The sequence below is a fragment of the Vipera berus genome (assembly GCF_964194415.1).
Source record: "Vipera berus genome assembly, chromosome: Z".
NCBI classification, from domain to species: domain Eukaryota; kingdom Metazoa; phylum Chordata; class Lepidosauria; order Squamata; family Viperidae; genus Vipera; species Vipera berus.
In genome coordinates this window covers 29,720,020-29,737,262 of record NC_138205.1, presented here as the reverse complement: position 1 = coordinate 29,737,262, position 17,243 = coordinate 29,720,020, and the positions used below count along the sequence as shown (strand labels likewise).

The 17,243-nt window shown below is 39.8% G+C and overlaps 1 protein-coding gene across 1 annotated transcript; it reads left to right on the top strand.

Annotated features, from left to right (window-relative positions):
• The first annotated feature begins 633 nt into the window (after positions 1–633).
• On the top strand, positions 634–14,931 carry SNRNP70 (small nuclear ribonucleoprotein U1 subunit 70). Its single transcript, XM_081344781.1, has 10 exons — positions 634–826; positions 2,106–2,262; positions 2,425–2,487; positions 2,676–2,730; positions 4,541–4,605; positions 5,129–5,191; positions 6,432–6,513; positions 12,510–12,611; positions 13,336–13,423; positions 14,053–14,931. Exons 2-10 carry the CDS (start codon positions 2,116–2,118, stop codon positions 14,699–14,701), a joined length of 1,314 nt encoding a protein of 437 aa, XP_081200907.1. The 5' UTR covers positions 634–826; positions 2,106–2,115; the 3' UTR covers positions 14,702–14,931.
• The last annotated feature ends 2,312 nt before the right edge of the window (positions 14,932–17,243 follow it).

Here is a 17,243-nt window from a genome sequence, read left to right as displayed (position 1 = left end):
CTAACAATAACCGTAACTGAGCTCTCCCTGTATAAGCCACTTAATTCAGTTAAATCACTTAATTCACACAAAACTACGGAAGTCAGGAATAATGCTATTCCAGACTCTTCCACAAGGGAGCAAAGAATAAGCCAACAACCGGTATACGTGTTCGTGAATACATCACTGCAAAAACTGGCAAGCCTTTAAACCTGAACCTGGAGCAATCCAAGGCAACCTTCCGTAACTGGCTGGGAATCCGGGATCCAAAACGTCGGGTCAGAGGAGGCTTTCCATTCCTTTATTATTTCTTATTACAGAAATACTATCGCAGATTCATACTTCCATAGCATTTTAGTTAGCACTGTTAATAAGGTAATTTAGCAATTTAGCTTTCCTCTTGGAACAGCATACCTTTTTTGTAAAAACCCCATTAATAATCAGTAAAAGGGGTTTTATTGATTTGGTTGCAACAAATCAAACCTCGGAAAAGTCACACAGGATTTCCCGTTGCCATCACTGAATCAGTGCCCAATTCTGACAGCTCGGATCAATCTTTATCACCAGTGACTAGCGTATCCGCTTACATCTATAGACAAATATAGCGTACTGAGAAAAATCACTTTATCCCGCATCGCCCAATTAAAAAAAGAAAAGAAAACCTTGCGCGGATTGATCAGGTGACGGCAACGAATCAAAAACCGACGCGTAAGGATTCAAGGGTGGTGATGGGGTTAGGTCCAAGCATGCGCAGAGTGTGCGCCCAGTAGGCCAAGCCTGGGGCGGCGGGAGGCGCCGAACAGCGGACGCAGATCGTCGAGGGTCACGACGGCTAGCGAGACCCAAAGTACGTCCGGGAAGCGCATGCAGAGTATTGTTTCGTGAGAATCGGGATGCGGACGTGTTCTGGCTCATTCATGCGGAATGGATAATGCTTGGGAATAATAAGGCCGTGGAGGGGGGGGCGGTTGTTGCTGAGGGTAGTGATTTTGCGCAACGTCTCCTGGGGAGCGGGGGAAGGCCTGCTACGGAAGAGAGGCAGAGGGAGTGAGACGAGTTTGAGGCTGTGGGGTAAAGGGGCGGGGGGGGAGGGAAGAGAGAGAAGACTTTGCGCGCGCAGGTTAAAGCAAGAGAGGTCCAAGGGGCTGCTGGGATAACAGCCGCAGCAGCCGCAACAATCAGCAGCACGCGCTGCTGAGTTCCAAAGCTCCTCGCTCACGCTACCCTCTTGCAGCAGGAGATGTCGTGGGTTTGACATCCACACACCTCACCCCACCCCCCGGTTATCGCTACTGGTCGATCGCGAGCGAGAAAGGAGGGTTCAGCAGAGACGAGTTAGCCCATGACGTGGAACCAGAGTTTGAATACTGAGGTGGCATAGTGGCTTGTACCAATTACGATTGTAGGAGGGAAGCCCACTTTTTAAAAATCTGTCCAACTGCACTGTAGAGGAAGGACAGTCTGATTTGCACCATCCTTCTGGGATCTCTTTCATAAGAGAGATGAATAGTATATAGTATATACTATAGCATATACTAAAGCGTATAGTATATATTGGTGGAGCAGTGGGCTAATGCCTCCTTAAGTAACACCAGCTGCCTGCAATTAGGGCAGGTTCGCATCCCACCAGGCTCAAGGTTGACTCAGCCTTCCATCCTTCCGAGGTAGGTAAAATGAGGACCCAGATTGTTGGGGGCAATTAAGCTGACTTTGTAATAATGCCGCTTGGGGTGTGTGTGAAAGCCCTAATAAGCCCTAATAAGCAGGCATATACATAGAATGAAGGCTACTGCTAAGCTTGTAAGCCGCCCTGAGTCTTCGGAGAAGGGCGGGATATAAATGGAATTAAAATAAATAAATATGCTGGAGAACTGAAGAAAAGCAGTTTTTGCCATTTTGAAAAACAACTTTCAGGACACCATCTACTGTGATAGTGACAACAAAGTTCAAACTGGAGATACCTCTCAAAATATGTCAACTAAGTTGACGGTTTTTACCCTGTTGCAGACAGATGTTTTTATATATAAAAAATCTGGAGGAGGGGCTTGGCTTTCATGTTGATCCATAGATTAGTTACTGTCATTCTTTTTTCAGATTTCCTTAATTTTTTTCTTCTTACATGACAGCTGTTTCAAGATGACACAGTTCCTGCCCCCAAACTTGTTAGCACTATTTGCGCCCCGTGATCCTATACCTTATTTGCCGCCTTTGGAAAAATTGCCCCATGAAAAACATCATAATCAGCCGTACAGTGGTATTGCTCCCTACATCCGTGAGTTTGAGGTAAGTCCAGTAATATTAATCTTGACTATCTTTGGCTTGTTACTTACTTGACTATTGGCTAGATGCTTGTGGAATTAGAAAGGCTGCTGTAGCAATTACTTCCTCAACATCTTGTCTTTTAATTAAATATTCAGAGTTATTACAAAAGAACGTCTCTTTTAGGACCCACGTGATGCTCCCCCACCTACTCGTGCAGAGACACGGGAGGAACGGATGGAACGGAAGGTATGTATAGCACAAAGTTAAATGTGAAGTACATCAATATTTGCTTGGATACAGGGTCTGAAAATAGAATTAAGTAGAAGGATGTTGAACAGGTAACCCTTGACGGATTCATACAATTGTCTTTCATGAGGATACACTGAAAAACAAGATAAGCATTCCTTATGTTTCCTTGGTCCCTTTCATTGCAGAGGCGAGAGAAGATTGAACGCCGACAGCAGGAGGTTGAAACTGAATTGAAGATGTGTAAGTGAGGCACAGTAGAAAGCTGTGAAAAAGAATACAGTCATGGCCGAAATTGTTGGCACCCCAGAAATTTTTCAAGAAAATCAAGTATTTCTCACAGAAAAGTATTGCAGGAACACATGTTTTGCTATACACAGGTTTATTCCCTTTGTGTGTATTGGAACACAACAAAAAAGGGAGGAAAAAAAGCAAATTGGACATAATGTCAAACAAAACTCCAAAAATGGGCCGGACAAAATTGTTGGCACCCTTAACTTAATATTTGGTTGCACACCCTTTGGAAAAAATAACTGAAATCAGTCACTTCCTATAACCATCAATAAGCTTCTTACACCTCTCGCCCAGAATTTTGGACCACTCTTCCTTTGCAAACTGCTCCAGGTCTCTCTTATTGGAAGGGCGCCTTTTCCCAACAGCAATTTTAAGATCTCTCCACAGGTGTTCAATGGGATTCAGATCTGGACTCATTGCTGGCCACTTCAGAACTCTCCAGTGCTTTCTTGCCATTCATTTCTGGGTGCTTTTTGATGTATCTTTGGGGTCATTGTCCTGCTGGAAGACCCAAGATCTCGGACGCAAACCCAGCTTTCTGACACTGGGCTCTACAGTGCGACCCAAAATCCTTTGGTAATCCTCGGATTTCATGATGCCTTGCACACATTCAAGGCACCCAGTGCCAGAGGCAGCAAAACAACCCCAAAACATCATTGAACCTCCACCACATTTCACTGTAGGTACTGTGTTCTTTTCTTTGTAGGCCTCATTTCGTTTTCGGGAAACAGTAGAATGATGTGCTTTACCAAAAAGCTCTATTTTGGTCTCATCTGTCCACAAGACATTTTCCCAGAAGGATTTTGGCTTACTCAAGTACATTTTGGCAAACTGTAATCTTGCTTTTTTATGTCTCTGTGTCAGCAGTGGGGTCCTCCTGGGTCTCCTGCCATAGCGTTTCATTTCATTTAAATGTCGACGGATAGTTTGCACTGACACTGATGCTCCCTGAGTCTGCAGCACAGCTTGCATTCCTTTGGAACTTGTTTGGGGCTGCTTATCCACCATCCGGACTATCCTGTGTTGCAACCTTTCATCAATTTTTCTCTTCTGTCCACGACCAGGGAGACTCGCTACAGTGCCATGGGTTGCAAACTTCTTGATAATGTTGCGCACTGTGGACAAAGGCAAATCTAGATCTCTCGAGATGGACTTGTAACCTTGAGATTGTTGATATTTGTCCACAATTTTGGTTCTCAAGTCCTCAGACAGTTCTCTTCTCTTTCTGTTGTCCATGCTTAGCGTGGCACACACAGACACACAATGCAAAGACTAAGTGAACTTCTCTCCTTTTTATCTGCTTTCAGGTGTGATTTTTATATTGCCCACACCTGTTACTTGCCCCAGGTGAGTTTAAAGGAGCATCACATGCTTGAAACAATCTTGTTTACCCACAATTTTGAAAGGGTGCCAATAATTTTGTCCGGCCCATTTTTGGAGTTTTGTTTGACATTATGTCCAATTTGCTTTTTTTCCTCCCTTTTTTGTTGTGTTCCAATACACACAAAGGGAATAAACCTGTGTATAGCAAAACATGTGTTCCTGCAATACTTTTCTGTGAGAAATACTTGATTTTCTTGAAAAATTTCTGGGGTGCCAACAATTTCGGCCATGACTGTAACTACTATTTATTATCAACTTAAAGCTAATAGTAGCCCCTTTAATTAAAGATGAGGCCTGGGACTTGTGGAAAAAAGGGCAAATAGAAGTATATTTTTCTCATTTCTCCCCTAATTTGATTCATTATCTTTTCATTTAGGGGATCCACATAACGATCCCAATGCTCAAGGAGATGCCTTCAAGACACTTTTTGTGGCTAGAGTTGTGAGTTATTTCTTTTCCTTTCTATCAGTGCTTGTATTAAAATGCATACAAACAACTTGCTGCTTACACTCTTGGTGATTTGTGGAGCTCCAGATGCTACTACTCCCAGTACCATGCAATCTAGTGGATAGCTTGCTGGGAATTGGGGAATGGTCAGTTGTTTTGTCACCATTTGGAAACCAGTGCAGCTGAGACTGGTCAAGGATAGGTAAGCTTAACAAGATAAGCTTATCTTATAAGCTTAATTCCATCCCCAAATTTGTCAACTTTCCAAGAAAAAAATTTGGTGGCAGTGGTGGGGGAAGTAATTTCTGGGGTGAAGAGGGGCTTTTTTCTATTCCACTTGCTAGAAAATATAATGCTGAGGTTTGTCCTACATTCATTTTATTATATAAAATGACAATGTTGTTCACAAGGGCTATTGAGGTGCCAGATGATTTAGTTAGCTTCTTTAATAATCCTAGAGAGAGGTATCTTTGGTTTTCCATAAGTTTTATCTCTGCTCTTCCTACTTATTTTCCAGAATTACGATACAACAGAGTCCAAATTGAGGCGAGAGTTTGAAGTCTATGGACCCATCAAAAGAGTGAGTAGTTTAGATCAGTGTTCTGGAAGACACATATCTTCACAAAGGAAGGAGGGGTACCCTAACCTGAGCATCTTTTGTACTCATGGTCTATTCTAGGTTAAGATAATATCATTTAACATTCCTGCTTTTGGTCTGTAAGGAAAGGAAATTTTTTTTAATATGGTAGTTTGCACATTTATTTATTTATTTATTTTATTACATTTATATACCGCCCTTTCCCGGAGGACTCAGGGCGGTTTACAGGGTAATTAAAAACCAAAATACAAAAGTTAAAAAACCAAGTTTAAAAAATAAATAAATTTATCCCTGTATAAGTAAAAACCCCAGTTAAAATAAAATTAATCCTCAGCCTGGGCCAGAGAGCTCAAAGAGCCAGGTCTTCAGGCCCCGGCGGAATGAACGGAGGTCGGGGGCAGTCCTCAGCTCCACTGGCAGCTGGTTCCAAAGGGCAGGCGCCCCCACTGAGAAGGCCCTATCCCTGGGTGTCGTCCGCCGGCAATCTCTTACATAAAAATATACTTAAGGAATTTCAGAAGAGATATAAAGTAAGATGATACAGTATCGTTTTAAGTCCTTATCTCAATCTAAAATTTGCAAAGGCAATACCAACTGAAGTTTTATAGTTGCAATCATAGTGACTAATCAGACAACATAAAACTCAGGAAAGGGAGACAACCATATATCATAAGGAATCTTCCTATGGACATGCTTAGCCAGATAAATCACAATAATAAGAACAATAATAATAATAAAAACAAGAACAGCATAAAAGAGGATGCTGCTCTTTTTCCATTTGATTGTTAATCTCTTAAGTGATGGGATTCTTCAAAGTGGTTTTTTTTGGAATTCAAATGGAGATTAATAGAAGATGTCAGATGGATGTAAAAACTGCAGGTTGGATGGATGTTTTTTTTTAATTGCATGGCTGAGAGGCAAAATGGTTGTAAAATGTGTATACAAACAAATACAAAATTTGAAAAAAGACATCTAAAGTACTTGATTTTCCTCTTTTAATATCATCTTCAGACCCTTAAAAAACACTTCGTAGCACTTTGCTGTTACAGAACCCTGCAAAACATCAAAATGTAAATAACGGATGTATAACAAGTATCCCTTATGTTGGTATAATTTTCAGTGAACCAGTTGAAGCCCAATATGACCTTCAAGTTAAAGGAAATAAGACTGCTGTATATGGGCTACATTGAGCTTATGTGTCCGCTTAATTATTCCTTTCTAGATCTACATGGTATACAATAAGCATTCCGGCAAGCCACGTGGCTACGCCTTCATTGAATATGAACATGAACGTGACATGCACTGTAAGTCCTTTTATGGGATGATTTTAACCTTTTCTATATGCATATTTTAAACTAAATTATTATAAAAGCATGTGTTTTTTAAAACATCCTTAATATTTTAAGCCCTTAAGTTATTTGAGGGCCTGGGTTTTCCCCCCAACAGGTAAGTACAGAGTGGGGGAGCCTAGTTTGGTTTGGCGAGCACCCAAGTTCCGTTAATGTCGTTCAGATAGTTTTTCAAGGGATCTTCATGATCAGATCCACAAAGTAGTCTAAAATGAAAGAAGGAAGGAAGTTTTAATCCCCTTCTCAACAGATTTCATAATTCTTGGATGATACTGTATTGGGTCTCTCTTATTGTAGGTAAGATGTTTCTCTTGGGAGCATTCCTTTCATTCTTTTATCTAGTTTTGGAAAATCAAATTAACGTAGCTAGGGTGCCGCAAATTTGATGTGTGCTAAAGTAACAGGCAACAGTTCCTCTCCTTATCTCCTAAATTCCTATGTTTTGGGATGGATCCCTGTAAACTAAGGGTGGGCAGCTAGTCATGCCAACATCTTTGGAGCAGTCTAGAGTTACTGCTTGCATTATGGGTCCCCTGCATTCTGAACTGTTGCCCATTCTTTTATGTTTTTTAAAAAAATTTAAAGAGGGAGAATGAATGCTATGAAGAAGTTCTTCTTCTGAAGCAAATGTAACTTTGACCTGAAGTTGTGTTTTGAAAAGATGCTTTTGTTGAGAGGCTGTTGTGAGCGGGTTGTATTAATTCTGTGTTCTTATTGTCACTGCAGCCACCTTTCTGATGGCTATTGCCACTGCTGGCTTGCAGCTGATCCTTATGCTTCCCCTTTACAACATCTCATTGTATGGTTGGTATAAGGGTTTGTATAATTGGTAAGAACCTCAGTACCCAACACACTTCTATACACAAGCCAGGTCAAAGGCAGATGCTAGATAATATGGTTTAGATGGGGGTGGAGGGAAGGAAGGAATCTATTTCTCTTTTGGATTCTGTACAACTCTTGCTGTGTAGAAGGAGAAAAAGAAATAGGTTCCTCATGGTCTAATGTTGTATATTTTTCAGCCTGGATTAAAAGAGGGAGGGAGCAACAGGCCAGCCATTTCTAGTATAGCTCAAATATCCTGAGTGAATCCTCCTTCCTTAAGTCACACATGTACCATTTTATAGTCTTTATAATCTATCGACTGAGGAGAGAAATAGGCAGAATCTGTTTCGAAGGAATCAAAATGCTTTTTTTTGTGGCATATGAAACAGTTAAATATATATTTCATATTGCCTAATCCAAAATAAATATTTCCTCTTAATCACAAATTCTAATTGGTTTGTGTCTATATTAAACTATGTAAATCCAAATGTATGGCAAAGTTCTAATGTAAGGACCACAAAATAAACAGAGTTCCTATCTGACTGGCTAAACAAAGACAAAACTATAATGTTGCTAATTACTCCAAAGTATGTGAAAGTAGTATTGTAATTTAACATGATTAATTAATTACCTCATCATTCAAAGTCATTAAGGATATATGTCCCTAGAAAGAAATAGCACCATTTGCACAATTTCTATAGTGCTTTCTTGGGTTAACATACAATAGTGCTTTCTTGGATTGTACTACTTGCACAAAACAAAAATCTTTCACTGTCATTTTAAAAACAAGGCAAAACTATAGAGTTTGTGCATCTTGCTGCTAATTTTGCTCTTATAGTAACACTAATTACCTGGGAGGAATAATAGTAGCTGAGTTTGAAGGGCAGAGATTAACTTAAATGGAAGTTGGCAGCCATCTATGAGTATTTATTTGTACTCTGTTTGATACCTCACTTCAGTGAACATGTTCCTAGAATACGTTCTTGAATTTAAATGTTAAAGTTACATTTAAATCATCAAAACATTCTTTACAGTTGATTATTTGCATATGAGATACTAGAAAGTCTAGTTGCATGTTTCATCCCTTGGATTCCGTACTTAGGAAAATCATTACCTCTGTGTAGAATAATGCAGATATTTTAGTTAGTGCAGATACAGCCTATTTTTTGGTTAAACTTGAGATAGACAAACTGATCAGCTAATAATGTGTTTCTTAGGAGGGAGTGCATATTTTTGCATGTGTCCTGAACTTTCAGTTGATTTGAAGCAACACAGGATATTTGAGCTCTGCTTTTAGCTAGTAGATTAATGGGCAGTTGTAGTTTTAGTCTAACTTGGGGCACAAAGCTAAGTAAGTGGATTTTTTTAGCTACCCCTGGTATGGCTTGCCAAGGCCATAATGAACCTTTAAGAGGGACATGGTTGGGATGTCTGTCTCAACAGAGATTCTAACTCATTGTTCCCTTAAATAAGGGTTTTGACATGAAAGCAGGCAACTATACTACTGTTGCTGGGTTCCTGGATAATGGTAGAGAGGGCATTTCAGACACAACACACATTTCTTGCTGTTTTTTCTTGTATCTTTTTTTTCTGTCTGGCTTCTTTAGCTTAGCTCTTTCAATTGTGTAGCATTCAGAGCTTTTCATTCTGCCTGAAGGAGGCTACAGCTAAGAATGTTAAGAAAGTTCATGGCTAACATTCAGGACTTATTTTGCCTCCCTGAATTTGTAGTTGTAAAGATTTTAAAATGTAGGAATTAAATGGGGCCATTATCAGCTTACCTTTTCCAAGTCAAAACTGTATCTAGAAATGCTTTTCCCAGCCTTAAGTTTTCTGGACAATTTTTATTATTCCCAGAGTATTCTCTTTGGGAATGATTCTAATTCTTATTGTTGGGAACTATTTGGAAAAACTGACCAAAGCAAGGACAAGACAAAATGGTGAACTCTAAAGACTGACAAACATTCTTCATTTTAGTTTTGTATTAGGATACTGTTGAGTTGTTAAGATAACTAAACAGTACAAACAATTTCCATGAAAATTAGTTGCTGGCCCCTGAATCCAGAGAATAATTATAAGTTTTATCCTTGAGTTCCACACTAGCAAAAAAAACAAAAAAACCCACAGCTATCTGTGATTTTAAATTGAGCTGTAAATCATTTAATCTGATCAGTTTACATTGGTCCTTTGAGGAACTATCTAAAAACTTAAGTCCTCATGGAACCTTTCAGTTCTATATTTTTCCTTATTCAGACCAGATAACCAGCTGTGCTAATTCTGAAAAATATGTGAATTGTCGTGTAACAATCCCTAAAAAAAACTTGTACTTCTTGCATATTTATTTGGTTTCATTAAATATGCCTTCCAATAAAATACCTGAAAGAAGTGTAAATCAAATGTTTCTTCCCTTGTTATTTCTCCCCCTTGATACTTACATATAAACATATGGAAATTGGAAGAATTACAAGAATTTCTTTTTTGAGGATGGGATTTCTGTGTTAAAAATGAATGTTTCATCTCATCTTTTGGAAGTCAGGTGGCCAACCTCTTAGATAAGGCAGTAATTTGAGGCTCCAATTTGGCATTCAGAAGCTTAGAGTTGTAAATTTACTGCCATTAGTAAAATATAAGGGCTTTGAAAATAACTTTTCAGGCCTAATTGTGTATAAATCAGAGAATAGGTTTTGATTAGTTGCCCCCTTCATTCCACATTCTTAATATCCCATCAGAAGTCTTTGAAGCTCTGAAAAATGAGAGGTTTTTTATGATAGGCCTGTTCTGCTTTATGTAAAATGTTCTAGAAGGTAAGATTCAGTACAGAGGGTGGTTTCAGGTAAGCATGCTGCAATTCATCTTTCCTCGGATTGACTTCTTCATTGGAAAAGGCCCAGCTTCATCTCCTTTCTACAATAAAATGGTGGTGGATTAGTGACTCTGGTCTAATGGCTACCTTATCTGGAGAGGAGCCATGAATTTAACTTTATTTGTAACAGATGATGGTGTGTCATCGTTTCCAACATCAAACTTGACTGACTGATTCTCAGCTTGATGAGCGTCTTCAAAATGCAGAATGACCTCTTAGTAATGTGAAACAGTTTGACAATGACAATTCAGTCAAGTCCCATGTTTCAAACTTCTCTCTCTCTTTTTTTAATGGAGGTGGGAGGATGGCAGACTTTGGGGAAATGCATCTCTCATCAAAGCTTGTCTGAGTATACTAGACAAGATGAAAATGTTCTCAGTGGTAAAAAGTTAGAGTTAGTATTTATTTGCATAAAGGCTTTTGCCCAAAACTATTAGCTTTTCAATATTTTTCTGAAGTAATGTTTTTTTCTGACTGTAAGTCTGTACACTAGAATCCATTTCTTTGAGAATTGCCATCCCCAAGAGGAAATGGGGAAAAACATCTCTGCATTATTTCTATGTGCACACATCAGAGGAGAGAGATTCCCTAGTGTTTTGTTTGTCCCCATGAATTCATTTTCCTTCAATATTTTTAAAACATTATTATTTTTAAAAATTTGTGAGTTTTTAAGCCCAACCACAAATATTTCCCTTGCAATTTTGTACAAACACTGTTTTCTTTCTAGTGTCAGACATTTTAGTTAAGCTATTACATTTTAATAAATATCCCCCACCAAAAAAAAGTTAAAGAATCATGGTTATTTCTCAAGGCTACAAGTAGTTTGGTAGCCAAACGTTATTGGTACATTTTCTTAATTATCTGAAGTTGAAAGCTTTTTTTTTTCTCCTTAAAAAGAAATATTTCTGAATGCCTGGGTTGGATTTTTTTTTTATCTAGCACTTAATTAATTGTGTGGCCTTTTGTCACACTTACAATTCACTGCCACGTATAAAAGGCTTCAGTAGGTTTGGAAGTGTAGGGTGAGACTCCCAAGGCTTGTGGGGATCCCTAAAGGATGACATGTGCTTAAGCTCTTAAAAGATTTTACCTAGTTTGGGGAAATGGATTGAGAATGGGGGAATTGGGCAGGGGCTGGCAGGGGTGGGGATCTGAGTGTCCGACTTCTGCTGCTGAGACAGGTAAGGCAGGGAAGGTCGGCTCAGCAGCTAAAATGCAAAACCCAAAATACCGCCCCAGCCGGGGGCGCCCGGGCAGGGGGGAGCTGCGCCTCGGGCCCCAGCGCTAGCAGCCCGATGCAGTGAGTTTGAGGAGTTAAAAGTTGCAATGGTTTTGTAAGTAGTTTCTCCAGGTAAATGCTTTTATTTCCTTATTACATATTAGTTGTACTCACCCTACCCTTCCTTTAGCAAGTTGCTTCAGAATATTTCCCTTCCCTAAAAAATACCCTAGAGATTTGCAACTGGGTGATAGTAACAAGGGTGGTATAGAAGGATAAAGTGGGTTGGATCTTTTAAGGGAGGGTACCAGCCAGTTCCTGTAGAGGATTCTCACTCTTAATTTTTTGGTGCATATTTTTTTTCCAGTCAAACCTTCCACTACCTCTGTAACATAGAAAAAAAAATTCTGTTTCTCTTCACATCCGCTTTTCCTTAAGCTGTTTAGTTTAGCCACAGAAGCTCTCGCTATGAGTGAGGGATTTGGCCTAGGTTTTTTGGGACTGGCTGGTTGGGGATACTATGAAAAGTACAGTAGATCCTGGCCCACCCTAAAGTGAGCTGGAAAGACTGGATGAAGGAATTGTTTTTACCCAGACTTTTCCCCTCTGGGCAAATGATGAATATAATGTGAATGTCTTGACTGCTCAATAACTTTCTTTTCTTGCAGCAGCAGTAGAGGCTGGAGGGTGGTTGTATTATGGGATGGAACTGGGCTTGCTCCACAATCTGAAGGATTTATAGCTGACGTGGCTAGGTTACTCTTGAGATGTGCTCGCTGCTTCCGTTATTCTGCAGTAATGTAGATTTTGTTCCCAGCAAGCACTCTATTTCGGTTTCCTCCTAGAAACTTTAGACAAGATTTCCCACAGCAGGTGTGAAGCAATCCCTTATTCAAGGAATCATTGGGGCCATAGGAGTTGCCTCTCTGGATCCTTTTCATATGATTAATTTGGGGGGTGGGGTGGGCTTGTTTATGTGCACTGTAGATAATGGCAATTCCATTTGCCGTTCCCTTTCCCCTGGATATTCCTCCTAATCTATTGCAGCGGCATACAAGCACGCCGATGGAAAAAAAATTGATGGCAGGCGAGTGCTGGTGGATGTAGAGAGAGGACGGACGGTGAAGGGATGGCGCCCACGTAGACTTGGTAAGCATGTGGGAAAGCATTATATCACACTGTAATTGGTTCTTTTGCCATCTTTTTTAAAGTTCTGAATAATGTACTGGAGTACTATGTGCACTTTAGCCTCCCACATTAAGTTGTTCACATTTACTAAAGGTGGAGCAAGTCTAGAAAAGTGATAAATAAGGTTCAGTACAATGAAAGGCAAGGAAGTTAGTATTTTTTTTCTAAAAAGAAAACTTGCATAGAATTATCAGCAGATTCAACCCAAATAAATGATGTGTTCTAAATAGGCTTTTGTTAAGCTAATTAACGTACTTTGTGATGCATTCAGACAACATTAAGCCATAATTTGAGCTGTGCTTTGTTTTAATAAATTGTAATTCTCTGGCATTTACTTACCCCAAGCTATGAGTTGGCTGGCACTTCATACTAACTTCATACTAACCAAACTTCATTATGGCTTAGCATCAAATGTTAACCATTATTAAAATATTTTCCTCTTGATTCTCCTGTATTAGACAGGATTCCCTTTTCTTAAGTTTTTCTTTTACCAAGATGAATTATTTCTATTGTATATATAATTCAGATACTTTGAGTAGTTTAAATTTAAATTTATGATAAGACTAAACTGAGTAAGGACTCCTGCATGAGAATATGTTTTCTACTAATTCTGTCAAATTCCAAAGAGGGCAGCTTCCAAAGAGAATACAACTGGAAACAACTTGTATTTTCTTTTCATTTGTAGGTGGCGGTCTCGGTGGTACTCGACGGGGAGGTGCTGATGTAAATATAAGACATTCAGGTCGAGATGACACTTCTCGGTATGATGAACGGTAAGTCAGAATGTATTGGGATAAAATAGGATGTTTTCTGCCATCATTCCCGATCTTAAGAGTGTTAACTGTGTTTCCTTGTGAAAACAACAGGGGAAAAAAGTGTTTGGTGTAGTGGTTAAGGTACCAGGTTAGAAAGCAGGAAATTGTGTTGTAGCCCCACCATAGGCATGAAAGCTGGCTGGGTGACTTTGGGCAGGTCGCTGTCTCAGGGTTGGGCCAATCCATCTTGTTAGGGTTGTTGTGTGGAAAATAGAAGGAAGGTATTAGGTATGTTCACCGCCTTTAGTTATTTATAAAAATAATAAAGGCAAGATAAAAAATAACTGTTCTTTTTCAAAATTTTATGTAATTCTGGCTGCATCTTAGAGGATCCACAAAGCAGACAGAAAGAATCATCTGATATTTAAAATTTGAAGATTCTTAATTGTAGCAGAAAGTGTACAGATTGGATAGTATTTTTTTAAGGTTCTTAGCATGTTTGTGATTACATTTGAAGTCTGTTGATCATAATGGAAGTTTTACTTTTTCTTAATGAAAAAACTAGATTGTATTGCTGATGCTGTGCGCTCAGACAGATAGTTTTTCATTCTAATTCTTTGATGTTTATTTTACCTTGGTTCTCTCAGGGATAGGGACCGTGAACGTGAACGTGATCGCCGAGACCGCAGCCGAGACCGGGACAAGGAGCGGGAACGCCGTCGCAGCCGATCCCGAGAACGCAGGAGGCGAACACGGAGCCGAGAGAAAGAGGAGCGGAAACGTAGCCGGGAACGAAGCAAGGATAAAGACCGGGAACGCAAGCGTCGGAGTCGTTCTAGAGACCGCAAGCGAGATCGGGACCGAGACAGAGAAAAGAAGGAGGAGTTGCCAGAAGTGGCAGAGGCCCAGCCTGATGAGGCTGCTCTTGGCGAGATAGGTGTAGATGGGGTAGAGGCAAAGCCTGAAGGGGGGGAAGAGAAAGGGAGAGAGAGGGAGAGGGATAGGGAGAGAGAGAGGGACCGCCGGCGTGGTCACCGTGACAAAGACAGAGACAGGGATCGTGATAGAGAGCGTCGTCGTGATAGGGATCGAGATAGAGATCGTGATCGTGAGCACAAGCGTGAGAGGGCTGAGCGGGGTGGAGAAAAACGGGAGGAGAGAGGGCAGGACAACGGGATGGGAGGAGCATTGGAGGAAACCAGTCAGGATATGTTCCTGGACCAAGAATCTGTACAGTCAGCTGATGGCTACTTATCTACTGAAAATGGATACATAATGGAGCCCCCACTGGAGTGATGAATGGAGACTCTTCCTTGTCCAGCCAGGTGAGGCTCTGCTTCCCAGGCTGCTAGCCAATGAGGCCCTGTCAACCAGTTGAGGTAACTGATTTTAACTGGTTTTGTTTAGAAGGGTAAGTGTTTCAGGTCTGTTTGTCCTATCCCATTTCTTCTTTAACATGTAACTTTCCACCGATTCCTTATGTATTTGGATATTTTTGTTTAAACGAGAATAAAGTGTTAAAATGGTTTCTTCTTCATGTGAAATGTATATGAGATTGGGATGATAGCAGAAGTGCTTTGCTGATTCTCGGCTACTAGTAATGAGAGATCTGCAGCTAGAGGTATTTAGTTTCATGCCAAACTGCTGCTGAAAATATATTGATAATCAGTGATTCAGGGTTTTGCTTGTGCTTTGGGAGAGAGGGCAGAGGGAGGCCGGAGCAGGAAGCAGCAAGTAGAAAGCATCAAAAAGTAATGAAAACATTCAGTTGTGGGAGCAAAAAGACAGAGTGCTATAAATAGAGTTTAAGTCTGCTCTTATCAGTGGAGAATGACTTTGTAGATTGAGGAAGAATGTAAGCAAACTTCAACAAGATGCACTGAGATCAGCCTGATTTATCTGCATTTGACTGATGTGGGAAATGACATAAAGGGAATATTTAGTTGGAATTACATTTATACATGGACAGAATTGATAATTTCAAGGTAAGCAATACAAGAGAGGTTGCATCTCACAATTTGAATGAATGCATTTTTAGAGCTTATTTTATCCAATTCTGCATTTTAAAACCTATTTTACCTTGCTCAATGTATACTTTGGAAAGGGATGCACAAGAAATTAGTATACTAAATATTTATTTTCAGTTACTGAGCATGGTTCACTATGCTTTTGGCATCTAAGATTTTGAGTAGTATCTATTTTCAACCACATGGTTGAAGTCCCAAAGCCTAAAAGTTTGTTTTTTTAATTATGAAGTGAAAGATTCTACACAGGGAATAAAACTGCATTGAATACCACATTGAATATAAAATGCCTTTGAGTCTATCCTGACTCCAGGGGACTAAGTGAGCAAGAACACGTTTTTTGGATATCAAATATTTTTTTGGATAGCTCCCATGAAATTCACAACTTTCCATGAACCTATATTGTGGTTAAAAACTAAAATGTAGGTTTTAGTTTGATACAAAATTGCCTGGAAAATTGCCAGGATTGAATTACAATAGAAAACCACAAGCAAAATCTTTTAAAATTGAAGACAAGCGTACAGAATAATGCTTAACTGAGGTTATGCTTCCAAACCCTCGGCTGCTCTGCTTCCACTTACATATCACCCAATATTGAAAGGGACTCTGTGCTTATTTCATGAAATAGTCACACCAGTATGATTTAATTGATGGGCAGGTTCTTGCAAGCAAATATAGCAAATGAAATACCGCAATTGGATGAATTGGACCTGAAGGGAAAAAGAAATGAGAACAGCAAAATAAGAGAAATGTATGCAGAAACTGATGGAAAGAAGCTCTTTATTGGTTTGCAGCTAAACTGTTTTTTCATAATAGGGTTAATGACTTCTTGAAGAATTGAATCCCATTCTGTGACTCCTATCACTACACCACAGGAATATTGTGATTTGTTTGCTCAAGCATACTATGATATGCAAAGGCATTTCTACTGATTAAACTATAGTCTGTTACATGTTAAAAAGGTAAAGGTTCCCCTGCACATGCGTGCTAGTTGTTTCCGACTCTAGGGGCCGGTGCTCATCTCCGTTTCAAAGCCGAAGAGCCAGCGCTTGTCCGAGGACATCTCCGTGGTCATGTGGCCGGCATGACTAGACGCCAAAGGCACATGGAAGGCTGTTACCTTCCCACCGGAGTGGTCCCTATTTTTCTACTTGCATTTTTATGTGCTTTCGAACTGCTAGGTTTGCAGAAGCTGGGACGAGTAACAGGCGCTCACTCTGTTACATGTTAGTAATATTCTATTAAAAGATAGACTCTTAAAATAGAGCTTGACTTTTTTCAGTTTTTCTGCTTATGAATCTAAGAAGTTTGCCATTGCATTCTTAAATCTCTGTGTATATGCTTTAAATTTCCCAGTCTAGTCCCTTTTCATTTATATTTTGGCCAAGTGCTATTCTTTACTGAGATATTTTTGCAAAACAAGTGTTCTGTTGCATAATTAAATCAAGCAATGAAAGTACTTGCTTACAAGTCACAGCAGGTTACTCTGATATTCACTTTGGTGGTAGGAGCTGATGGAAATGAGCTTCCAATGTAACTACTGGCCTTTGGACATCTGAACTAAAATAAAAATTTGTACAAGTGACTTGAGTTATACCAGAAAGTTGCAAATTCTTCCTGAGTACAGAAATGAGTTTAACTGGCTGTGTGTCTGTGCAATAAAAGGCTTGGCTGCTTTGATGTCATGGTAAAGGCAGGCATGATGGGAGTATTTTCTTATGTAAAGATTCATCCAGCGATTCCAGGCACGTTCGACGAGAGTCCATTTTACGTTTAAGGGAAAATTCGGCACCTGCTGCTTATGCACCATCGGC